The 13,274-nt window shown below is 41.1% G+C and overlaps 1 protein-coding gene across 1 annotated transcript; it reads right to left on the bottom strand.

Moving 5' to 3' along the window:
- Positions 1 to 1,630: 1,630 nt before the first annotated feature.
- Positions 1,631 to 13,054, bottom strand: LOC125509630 (putative wall-associated receptor kinase-like 16). The gene is made up of 4 exons (XM_048674647.2): positions 12,565 to 13,054; positions 3,460 to 3,904; positions 3,224 to 3,370; positions 1,631 to 2,933 (listed from the first exon to the last, which is right to left on the bottom strand). The coding sequence occupies exons 1-4, from the start codon at positions 13,012 to 13,014 to the stop codon at positions 1,753 to 1,755; spliced, it is 2,223 nt and encodes a 740-aa protein (XP_048530604.2). The 5' UTR covers positions 13,015 to 13,054; the 3' UTR covers positions 1,631 to 1,752.
- Positions 13,055 to 13,274: the final 220 nt, after the last annotated feature.

Genomic DNA, 13,274 nt, shown 5'->3' on the forward strand with positions numbered 1-13,274 from the left:
TTCATTTTGTTCTTTTTTGGTTTTCACTCGTCTTTTATTTGTTGTCTTTCTTTCTTTGTTTTTCCTCATTGTTCTGTTTCTTTTCTTGGTTTTCTTCATTTTTCTTTGTTCCTTCTCATGTTCATTCTTTCGCACTGTTGTTTTTAAAATTTTATTTTCTTTTTGATTTTAATTGGGTTTCTTCTTTTTCCTGTGCTTTTTGTCAATTTTCATATGTTTCCTTTTTGTTCAACATATCTTTCTTTCTGTACAGATTCATCATTTCCACTATACAACAGGCACATTTGTCATATACACTTTTAACATTTTCTCAATACATGGTTACATTTTGTTTGTTTCTTTCAGGGTTTTCCTCGATTTTCCTTTTCATACACATTCTTTTTTTTCTTCGGGTTTTGTTTCTTTCCTGATTTTTCAATGGTTTCTTTTGTTTTTCTTTCTTTTTTTTGGTATTCATTTTCTCCATTCTTTTGCACTTGTTTTTTCTGTTTTGTTTTTCATGTTCTTTTTTGTTTTTTTTATTTTTTCACTTTTTTTATTTCTTTTGGTTTTTATTCTAGATTTTTCATATACATCAAGAGCATTTCTATAATACATGTTTAAAATTTTTCTAAACAAGTTTAACATTTTTTGAATACATTGTCAATTTTTTCTATATACACTTTTAACATTTTTTGAATACATTGTCTATTTTTTCTCGTACACCTTGTACATTTTTTGTATTCATATGAAACATCATTTTTATACATGTTCAGCATTTTAAAAATACCTGATTAATATTTCTTAAATGATTGTTTTGATGTTTACAATTTCTATATACATCAAGCACATTTTTATACATGTTTAATTTTTTTTAAACAATGATTAACATTTTCTAAAACAATGATTAACATTTTTTTAAAACAATGATTAACATTTTTTTAAAACAATGATTAACATTTTTTTAAATACATGTTTCGATGTCTGCTTTGTGCCATACACATTTGTACATTTTTCATATACAACTGAAACATTTACCTTGTATACGTTTTACATTTTCCATATATATGGTTAAATTTTTTCAAAACACATGTTTTTGAACAGTGTTGCTCCAATATTAGTTAAACATTTTTTTTCAAATAAGTGTTGAAACATTTTTTTCAAAAGCTATCAACATTTTTTTAACATTGCACAATTTTTTTTCATACTTCAGTATTTTTTAAAATATGCCATTTTAAAAGTAAGAAAAAAAACGGAATCGAGTGAACAAATGAAAAACGATCGAGCGAATAGCGCCACTGGGCCGGTTATGTCTTGTTTCAGGCAAGGAGATGGTTTGTCTTGTCAGAAGCGAGACATAGCCGTGCCTGTGCCTTCCCCGCAAAAAGAAAAATGCTCATGTAGAAGTCCAGTAGCCTGAATTCGGTTATGCATGATACCATACTCTTTGACAGCATAGCCTTTTGTTGTTGTTGTTGCGAAAGACTGGTAATAAAGATACAAAGATTTAGAGGATGTGTCCAACATTTACCACACTAAATCACATTTGAAAAGAGAACTATGCAAAATTGACGAAATAATAACTCAAATATATCTGCATTTTTTCCGAAGATACATAACCATATAAACGCCAAAATTTGCACATGTATAATTGGCAAAATGAACAATAACAGACAGTTAGCTATAACAATTGACTGTTTATTCTATTGTTGATGCCACTGATTTCTTGCTTTCGAATACAAATTAAACAAAGCAAAGCGACGGTGTGATTACTTAACGACCTGACTGCAGACCATTAACAACTTTCTTCTCGATGCTGAAATATTCAGCACTGGTTATTGTCGAACTTGCCATAGATGAGGGCTCCCCAAGTAGGCATTCCATCTCTTCAGGGTTCCGCTGCATCCATGGATGTTGCATCACCTTCCTCAGACTATCAAGCTTCTCCGCAACTTCCTTCATCGATGGCCTATTGTCACCACACATCTCTAAGCATCGCATCGCTAGCTCCGCAATCTCTTCAATAATCTCGGTGTTATCCCCATCCTTGATCTCAACATCCAAGATCTGGTTGAGCTTATTCTCCTTCATGGCATACATAAACATCATCGATAGGCTCTTCTCGTGGGCAGGGACATCCGGATCGAAATTAAATGGCAATTTGGCCGTAAGTAGCTCCAACAAAACAACCCCAAAGCTGTACACGTCGCTCTTGTCCGTCAACAGGTTGGTTTGCATGTACTCCGGGTCGAGGTATCCGCATGTACCATGTACAAGTGTGATGAATTGTGACTTATCAATTGGCGCCAGGATGGAGGCGCCAAAGTCAGATACTTTTGCTTTGTGGTTGTCGTCAAGAAGAATGTTGGAGGACTTGACATCACCGTGGAGGATCGGCGTTGAAGCCGATGAGTGGAGGTAGGCAAGCGCGTCAGCGGACTCGTGGGCGATCCCCAAGCGAGTAGCCAAGGAGATACACATGCCATGGTTACCATGTATGAGCTGGAAGAGGGTGCCGTTTGGGACGAACTCGTATACCAGCATGGGGACTTCCACTTCGAGGCAACACCCGAGGAGCTTCACAATATTTCTATGGTTGACCTCGGACAAGATTAGCATCTCTTTACCGAATTCTTTCTTTTGTTGCTCATCGACGATCTTGCATCTCTTCACCGCTACTTCCACGTCACCCTGAAGAATCCCCTTGTACACGGTCCCATAGCCCCCTTGACCTAGTACTTGTTGCTCACTAAACCTGTTTGTGGCTTGCTGCAGTTCTTCCTCTGTGAAGATTTTGAATGTAATACCTTGCTTTGACCTCATCTCATCAAATAATATTAGACCACCGTGTTGCCGAAAGTAGTCCCGTTTCATCTTCTGTAGCTTCCTTCTCTCTTGGATCATGCATGCACAGGCTAAAGCAATCACTAAGATGACTAGTCCAACAGTTGTACCTGCATTATCCATGCACATAGAGCTATAATACACCTGTTCAATACTACTCCGTAATGTAATTTTGTTGAGCAGTGACAAGTTAAAGTACTCTGTTTGAGGAAAGAAAATACTGGTTGATGAGTTTGGTAGGCCAAGATAAAGTTTGCCAAACAGGGGGCATTGTTCAACAATATAATACCAGTGGACTATAATGGTATAAAAACTGTAAGTTTCCTACAGATGTCCAATTATTCGTTCATAGGCAGTATGTATGTATATTATATAGTTCTCATAAAGAGAAAAAACTCACCTACAACAGGCATCACCGGAAAACGGGATTGACAAATGCCATTCGTCAAATCTTTCCCTCGGCGACATGAGCAGGTGTAATGCCCTGGCGTGTTCTCGCAGATTCCAGAGCCGCAGAGAGTAGCATTTTTAAGGCACTCGTCAATATCTAAAAGCAAACAATTGTTTTCAGTTCAACTTGTCAAGCTGTTTATGAGCGTTCATATCAAATGTACAAGGCAACAAAGGGGAAAGAACCTTGGCACCCGTTATTGATGTAAGGGTTTCCTTCGTATCCATCAGAGCACGTGCATCGATAACCAGGCTCGTCGGTGGTGGAATTTACATTTATACACACACTTTGTTTGCTGACGCATGCGTAGGAGCTCATGTTCTTCTGAGCTGCGTCGCAAGTCCACGGTCCTGCCCGCCAATTCAGCACAAGTGGAACTTTCCCATTGTATGTATCGTAAAACACCGTGGAATTCACATAGTTGGCGCGGAAGTTGAAAGCTGCATTTTCCATCACTGCCAAGTAGCTACAAGGACTGGACTGCCATGTTTGCGTGGTGTTGTAGTCTTCGTTGAAATAGCCATAATAATCACGTACATTTTTCGGGACATCAGCCTGGCAGCAGCCGTTTCCAGAGCATGTGTCATTCATAAGGGTGGTGTTACATGTGGACGAGCAACCTATCACATACTGCACGAGGAAAATGTATATGTGATGTCTTGAACCAAACTTATACAGTAGTAAAGGAATTTTGTTTTTAACGCTATATCTGTACAGCAAGTGTTTCATACCAATTCACACTATTTAATACAAAGTGTCTTTACCAAATCAAATTTCTCAAAATAAGATTTCTACAAAAATATAGTTTAGAAAAAAGTGTTCTCTCTATGATGTAATTAACTTCAGATATATTCAATGAGTATTATTTGGAAACACAAAACACCGCATAGCATTATGCCTTTCTATACATCACAATTCAAAATAAAATCATAACATAGGATTTTTTATTAATACATCCTACTATCGGGTATATATATGCAGCCATTTTGAATTTCTAGTACTAAACGAGCAAATTGCCGAGAAAGAATCCATGAACTGTAGGACAATGTGTGTAACCTCCTCTGACTGAAAAACAAACTTCCGGTTGAAAAAGTGAACTTTTCCCACAGAAAATGTGAACTATATCAAAAAGGTGAACTAGCCGATAATAAAAGTGAGCTTCTCACGTGAAACAAAGCTAACCTTTAGGTAAAATGATATGATTTTTCTGACAAAAAAGGTGAACTTGCCAAAAAAAGTGAGCATGTCGCTCAGAAGAAGTGAACAACCCAAACTTGGCTTCCTGCATAAATGGAGTGAACTTCCGAGCAAAATATGAATGAACTTCCCGACAAAAAAGACGACGTGTGGAGAAATGATGTTCCTGATAAAAAACAAAAGCAAATTTGCCATATGGATGCACGATACCCCGGCGGAAATTAACTCTTCTCAAACAAGTGACTTCAGATCCCGTTAGGACGAAGTGAACATCTTTCTTGTGATTTATATAGTTTCTTTCTTAATTGCAATTTTTATGGGTGAATTGCATTTTATTTAACGTCGATGATGGTGATATCAAAGTTGTCGGCATGAGGGAAATGCGAAATGTGGTGGACGAGCTCGAGTGGTTGATGATGATGGTGTGGGAGGTTTGGTATGGAGTGGGATAGTAGCTCGATGGTCGCTCATGAGGTGTTGAGACATCAGTAGCGGAGCGAAGTTGGCACCAAAGGGAGTGGTGGACTGTGTGGGACCATCCGATGAAGCGGGAGAAGGACGGAGTGCCGCAGGATCCAACCGTTCATGCACGGGAAGAGCAGGGTGGCCCGTGGGAAGGGGTCTTGGACGGTGAATCTCGCAGTGGTACGCGGGACTATGGGAGGTCATCTAGCGGTTGCGGGAGCAGCTTGGACGATGTCGGAGCTCAGAACGTAGTGCAGGGTCGCATGTGGTAGGGCAACATACATCCGATGCTAAGGGCATCTCCAACGCCGGCCCGCAAATTCCTTCGGCATATGTCTGTTTTTATGTCCGAACATGGTCCGCGAACATGATACGGGAGGGAGCCATCTAACAATAATTAGGACATCTCCAAGGCGGGCCCGCAAACCGCCCGCATCCGTCGTGACCGTGGAAGCCATCCAACACGGTCAGTATTGGTCCACGGCACGGTTCAGACACGTTTTCCCCCGCAAAGTGGAGACAAACGTGGGGGAGGTTTGCGAGAGTCCGGATCCCAGACACGTAGGACTCCGACACCCCTGCCCCACCCAAAACCCTTTCCGGACCCTGCGCCTTCATCCTCCCTATTTTCTCTCCTTCATTCTTTCTCTCTTGTCTTCATCGTTGCTCCACCACCCTATTTGCCACGCCACATCCCTGCCGAAACTCAATGTAATATTTGAAATTTTTAAATTTTGAATTAGTGTTGCATGCGTCTATTTGAACGTCTGCAATCTATGTATGCATCTATTTGAACGTCTACAACCTATGTACGGGTTACTTGATCGTGCGGACTTAAAAAAAGTGGGAGGCCAGATGTATGCGGCTAGCATTGGATGGCGGCCTCCCCCATCCTTATCGTGTACTGCCCCTCTGTCTACGGACGGATGCAGGAGAAAATTTATGGGTTGACGTTGAAGATGCCCTTCCAAAGTATCCGGTTGGGAGGAGAAAAAGTAGGTGGGGCCTATGCATGTGGTGGGATATTTGTGGTTTAGTGTTCGGTTGGGAGAAGAGAGAGAAGAGGGGACCATGTATGTGTGGTTGGGAGGAGAGAGAGAGAGAAGAGAGGGACATGCATGTGATTGGTCAAGTGCATGTCCGGACTCCGACAAAACTCCCCCACACTTGTGTCCAAAATACCGGAATTTGGACCAGACAGATTTGCGGACTGATATAGGTCCCATTGGATTGCAAAAGTGAATAAATCTGTTCGATCGGACATATACCAGTGTTTTACGGGTTTTCGTTGGAGATGCCCTAAGAAATGAGTTGTTTCCCGAGGATTCGGTTTCACGGGAAAGAAAATATATCCATCACGAAACTATGAAACCAAATAAGTGTAAGTATATATTTTGCCAAAAAATAGAGCATTTAATAAATTATAATTTGGGACCGAAGTAGTGTTATAACTAGCGGACCTTCTTGGTATCAATCATTTTTTTAAATGATCCAGATTTATTATCAAAGTTCACCAGAAGTATAAAATATCTAAAAATCACTTCGAGATTCCAAGACCACCGAATGTCAAGTATCACCGCCAGAGCCGCTGACAGACAGAGCCAGGATTCTAATATAGAAGGGGTGGGGGGGGGGAGATTTTGCCTCTAGTGTGCAAACGGGAAAAAAAATATCATGCAGTAACGGAAGCTTAGGTTGATCAACTAAATCATATGAACCGAAGAAAATTAATGTTAGCTATGAACAATTCAATTTTGATCAAAATTTTCCGCAAATTAATTGTGAAAGCAATTCCCATGTATGAACTAAATATTTCTGCTATAGAAGGGATAACAATGTAACAAACTGATCCTAATGCTACAGGCATAAATTAGTCTAATTTTGCAACATAAGCCATGTACAGATGAACTAAAAGAATGACAGAAGAGAGACGGCTCACAAAAATGACAGAATAGAGTAATCAGAGGATCTCCCTCGCTGATTTGAGCTATTCTGAGTTAGATTGATGCAGCAGGTCGATGGATTAGGCGGCAGGCGGGGATCCGTAGCGGGCTAGCGACCGTGAAAAGTAGCCAGCTAGACCTTTTGTGCGCTTTTTTGTCTTCCTTTATTTTTGTTTGATTTTCTTATTTCTTCCCGTTTTCTTTTTTTTATTTTGATGTTCTTTGTTTCTTCTGGGTTCATTCTACATTTTCTGTATATTTCAACAACATTTTCTAATACATGTCTAACATTTTCCTAATACAAATTAAATATTTGTTAATACATGGTCAACAATTTTTCTATACACATTTAAAACAATTTTCAAAAGCTTGCTTAACATTTTTCAAACACAATATTAACCTTTGGTCAACATTTTTCCTATACACACTTTTAAACTTTTTCAAATGCTTCATCGACATTTTTCAAATACAAGGTTAACATTTTCTAATACGTGGTCAACATTTTTTTCTATGCACATTTAACATTTTGAAAATGCATGATTAACATTTTTTCAATGCAATATTAACATTTTTAACACATGGTCCACATTTTGCTGTACAGATTTAACATTTTTGAAATGCTTGATTAATATTTTTCCAATACTTGTTCAACATTTTTTCAACTGGTTGATTAACATTTTTATATACATGATAAAAATCATCATTTTTTAACACATGTTCAACATTTTTTCTCAACACATTTAAATTTTCTAAATGCTTGATTAACATTTTTGAAATACTTTTTAAATATTTTTTCAAATGCTTGATTAGCATTTTTATATACATGATCAAAAAATTCCATCCTTTTTTGATACATTGTCAAAAAAAATCTATACACATTTAACATTTTTCAAATACTTGTTCAATATTTTTTTTTCAAATGCTTGATTACATTTTTATATACATGATAAAATTTATTCATCATTTTTTAATACATGGCCAACATTTTTTCTATACATTTACCCGTTTCCAAATGCTTGATTAACATTTTTTAAACACTTGTTCAACATTTTTTTGAATGCTTGATTAATATTTTTAAATACATGATCAAATTGTTTCATAGACATGGTATTTTAATGTATATATTTTTCATATACGTGATAAACATTTTATCTATACACATTTAATATTTTTAAAATACCTGATCAGCATTTTTGAAATGTTTTATGTAGAGTGATTTTTATAATATATTTATTTAGAATATTCTAAAGTAAAAACAAAAGTAAATTGCAAAAATGCAAAAAGCAAAACATAAAACTTAAAAAACAAAACAAAACAAAACATGAGGTTGTTTTCCCCGAGCGGCTAAGCTGGCCCAAGTGGCGTGACCCTTCAGCGAAAGTTCCCACGGTGTCGCTTAATGAGAAACATAGGGGCGCTCGTTACACAGAGTGGCAGGCCCACAGGGGCGAATCACGTCACGAGTACGTGTGATTAGCGAAGACGTACGCTAAACCTGATCGCTACTAAGCAGAAAATGCATCCTTTGCAGGACTGCAAATCCGGAATAATGCTTTCTTGCTCATGAGGCGGAGACGAACCATCTCAGAGGAAATCTAGCAAAGTCATCATATATGTGCAGCCGCCATTCGCCATATAAAGCGCGTTTTATATGGATTTGAAGGGTGTCGGATCCGGACGCAAACACAAAACTGACAAAATATCTGCTTTCATAATTTTCTATTTCTATTTTTTTCTTTAATTTTATAAGTTTAATCTAATGAAAAATATGTATCAGCACGATAACTTAGTAGAACCTATATAGTGGCCAAAATGCGGTGTATTACATACGCGACTTGAACTGTCATTCAACGATATTTTTTTAATATGCAATGTCGCTATTTAACATTTGCTACATAGTAGTACCTACATAGTCGGTGCCCGACGTTCTCTAGTCGAGTAGTCCTCCTCCTTCACCTCTTCGGCCTCCTCATCCTCCTCCAAGAGATTGTCGAGGAAGGCGTAGGGGTCAGACTCACAAGCGGCTATGAGCTGCCGCAACTCGTTGTCGGTGGTTGCCGGGCAGAACTGCCGACGAATGTGCTACTCATTGCAAGCTTCGAGGCCAGAGAGTCGACGCACGACTTCAACAGAGTCCTCATGCTCCGGCTCCGATCAGGGCGGGTCAGCGATGTCGATGTGGACGACCTTGTTTGACAGGTAAGATGGCGCCCGAGGTGCCAGATCGGTGCTGCCCTCTGTCATGGGAGCCGGTAGATCAGAAGTCGGAGGAGTAATCTCCATACGCGTAGCCGCCGCTGCAGGAATCACCGGTTGTCGTGGCTAGTGCGCTGAGGGGGGAGTTTGAATTGCCGGTGCGCCACTATTGAGACATGCGGTTCAACCAATAGGTTGTTCCCTTCTGGCATGGCGATATTACGGCGGAGAGGGTAGGAGATGATGACGAAGGGAAGGCGGCTAGGATTTTGATGACGGTGATGCGTCACCACCTGGTATTTATAGTCAGTGATGATGCCACATGGCCGCCTCAAGAATCCAAGGGGGGCAAGCGGATACAGTACGGAGCTTGAGTCTAAATCAAGGGGGGCATGGGCTAGAGAGGGGCAAACATAACTGCTTTCAGTTTATTTTTAGTGAAAATAGGCCTAATACGAAGGAATATATACATGTTTTCTCGTGAGCTGGGGGCATGGCCTAGGTTGGCCCCCATGAAGCTCTGCCACTGCATGGTGATCCAGACCCATCGGTGATTATTTGTGCATGGTGGTGCACGCGTTGCGTAAAATCCCGACGCTGGCGCGAGAGGAAGAAGCTAAAAGTTTCCTCACGCGTTGGTACAAATATTGATCGAGCACCAAACAGGGCGTTCATGACATTCATATATTAAGGTTGGGAGCATGTTTTTGGAGAGAGCTCCATAAATTATGGTGATCTAGAGACATGTAGCAATTATGCTAAAGTGTCATTTTAATGAAAACAGTATGTTGATAATTAGTATTGTGATTGAATCGATACGACAACTCTATGAACTTTCATCATAGCCTTGAACAGAAGAGAGCATTGCGAACAGTTCAGGAGGTCGTAAATCAAAAACTTAGTTAAGTGTCGGGTCTCATAAGTACTATCGGTCAATCATACTCCTTCCGTAAACTAATATAAGGGCGTTTAGAATATTAAAATAGTGATATAAACATTCTTATATTAGTTTATAGAGGGAGTATCATTTTCTGGACATAATGGGGTTTAGGCATGTTTATTGGAGCAGTTGGGAAGAACACCGGCCAATTTCTACAGTAGTTAGAAAAAAGAGCTTGTTAGAATTGCTATAACAACGACCATGGTAGGCTATGAATCCGGTTCGCTTCTGTATCCGCGTCCTCTCGGCAGGCTGCATCTGACGACAAGGACCATCAGCTCATTGAATTTAGCCCATCTAATTTCTCCCAAAACCTCTCAGCCGCGAGAGGGTGAAAGGGCTCACGGTAGGCAAATCTGACCCCTCGAACACCCGAGTCCGTGGGCAGCGACCGAGCAGTCCTTAGATTTTCTTCTCTACATTCGAACACCTCATAGTTGACATCTTAAAACCATACAAAGTATGCAAAAGAGACATCTACATAGTACGTAGATGAACAACCTACACTACACTACTCGCTGTCATCGGACATGTCCACGATCTCCGTGTCGGGCTCCGGTTACATGGGCGGCTGATGCAACTCCGGCTCTTGCGGCTCCCCCGGGTCCTCCTTCTCCTCCCCCCCCCCCCTCCTTCTCCGGTTCCGGCGAGTTCGTAGGCAGGTTGGCTGCGATGCGGGTGACACGCTTCGCACGGATCTTCTCCAGCATCTGAAAGCGCCGCTTCGGCGTTGGCATAACATAAGTGGTCTTCTTCTGTTGGGCCATGGTGGAGGCAGACGGCGAGGGAAGAGAGAGGCATGGAGGGAGAGAAGTGGATAGGCTCGGGCTAGCGGCATGGAGGGGGAGGGAGCAGATGTGCTAGTGATGGGGGACCCCATCCGGCTTAAATAGCCAGACTTTGGCCCTCGGGTGGCAAACCGGAGTGGCGCCATGCGACGTTCGCACCTCACCGGAGGAGACACCTGTCGGATCGTCAGGTTTTCGGGTGTTTCTTTGTGGGACCCCAACGCCAGTCCGATGTGGCAAACGCTCCCGGTCGTGTCCGGGCCACCCCATATTCGCTCCAGATTTGGGTTGGATATGAGGGGTGCTGGTCAGCCCAGACGTTTGAGCCCATTTGAGGCGGCCATCTGAGTCCTTTTTTAAACCGGTTAGTGATCGGACCATCCGCCCGGATATTTGAGAGTTGTTTGAGGCGCCCGCCTATAGATGCTCTTAAGGTTCTGTGAGTGAGCGGGGTGCAGGAGGTAACGTGTCGTGCAAGGAAGCGACTGACGAGAGGTTGGAATGGCCGTCTAATTCCATTTTCATGATTTTTTTTGCGAAAATAACAGATCTATTATAAAGATTCACCGGAAGTATAAAACACCTCAAATAGTCGGAAAGTCTTCGTGCATGTGCCCCTAAAGACCAGCGTAGGGAGCCGTAGCCGTCGCCATTGAATCGTTAATCGATCTGAAGAACCAAACACCAAATCTCGCTGTTGCGTACGCACGACGAGAAACCCTAACCTTGCCGCTCCGAGGAGCTAACCGGAATCTACGCAGGAGCTCCGTCTATCCGTCCTGACGAAGGAACTTGAGAAAGATCGGAGCCCGGAAGACTAACTCGAAGAAGAAGCGCTGTCATCCCTCCGAGTGCCGCCCTTGCGAGAACCAAAACCCTATCTATCTAAGCCGAGGCACGAGGAATACCCTCCCCGTCACCGGCCGTCGGAGTGGCAGGCAGAGGAGAGGCGAATCCACAGACTCACTGGTGAAGATCAAAAGGAAAATGGCTTTCCCTAGTCGTCTTGCGAGAGGGGAAAGAAAAAGCTCCGTTCCACATAGTAGTACAAGACTTGTTCGTGTCTGCTTGAAGATTCCATTTGTCATATTAACGTGTTATTTGCCTGGTTGTCTGTGACAATGGATATGTACTTGAACTAAAAATAGTTGATCATAATTTAGTACTACCTCCGTTTCATAATATAAGAATGTTTTTGACACTAACGTAGTGTTAAAAACGTTCTTATATTTTGAAACAGAGAGAATAGTATAATATAAAATATTCCCACCATGCAGATTTTAAGGTGCATCACTTTTCGTTCAAGTCAAACTTATGTGCTATCTCGATTTTGCATACAAGACCAATTCAGTTTTGGTGTCATATTTTGACTTATAGTTTTAATTAACAAAATATGAGTTATATGTCATGAAAAATATATCATCGGAATGTTCATTTAAATGTGCATCTAACGACATGCTCTTTTTTGGCATATAACTCACCTTTTGCTGATAAATTCAATGGTCAAAGTCAAACATAAAAATATGACGTTGTATACTGAAATGAGGGAGTATGTTTAACCAAGGTTACAAATAAAATAACAATATTTACAATACAAAATAAGTAAAATATAAAAATATTTTTCATCATAGATCTAATGGTACAAATTTGTAAACTTTGATATTTTTGTTAAAAACATAATAAAAATGCCCATATTTGACTTTTGGAATAAGTAATACACCTTATATTTTAGAAAAAGGGAGTAGAAGCTAAAGAACTTACAGGAAAGCTCCTCATATAAGCGAGAGTATTACACCCGATGACGATAATTTTGTTATCCACCTCCGATACCCAGAAAGGTGTATCGGTGAGGTCCAGGCCTCCATTGTACTCCGTGTCCATACTGGGAGTGGCCGGATTATAGCACCGCCACGACATGGTCCTGGCGTTTATCCAGACCTTGCCGTCTGGCATGGAGATTTTGGTCACCTCGGCATCTCCCGCAAGAGTCTTGTTGACGCCCTCAACGCTCGTGCAGTTGAGCTTAAAGCCGTTGTGCAACGCGCACTTCTCACCGATGCCGAACGGAAATGGGATGTCGACGTCGCCGCAATTTGCCAGGCAGCCCGGACGCTGGCCTGCCGGTACGTCGGCCGTGGCCAGCATCCAAGTCACCGAAAGGCAGAGGAGAACATGGCAAGAAAGAAGCAACCGAGAACGCCCCAGCTTCATCTTTGCTGGTTAACGGGTAGGTGTGGATGTGTAGTGCTGAGTTCCTAGCCCACGATGGTGCTACTTCAGGACTATAAATATAAATGAATTGGCTAGCCACTAAGTTCTCCTCAATGGCCAGCTGGAAGTTGACTAGTTGAGTCATGTATTTTGAAACGGAGGGTGTATTCTTTTTAACACAATAGAGATGCAAGCGCTTATATATACATGCATACATTCACCTTTATGAAGCATACACGCACACCCTATGAGCATCTTTT

This window comes from Triticum urartu, chromosome 5A, assembly GCF_056163025.1.
Source record: "Triticum urartu cultivar PI428250 chromosome 5A, HENAU_Tu73, whole genome shotgun sequence".
Classification (NCBI taxonomy): domain Eukaryota; kingdom Viridiplantae; phylum Streptophyta; class Magnoliopsida; order Poales; family Poaceae; genus Triticum; species Triticum urartu.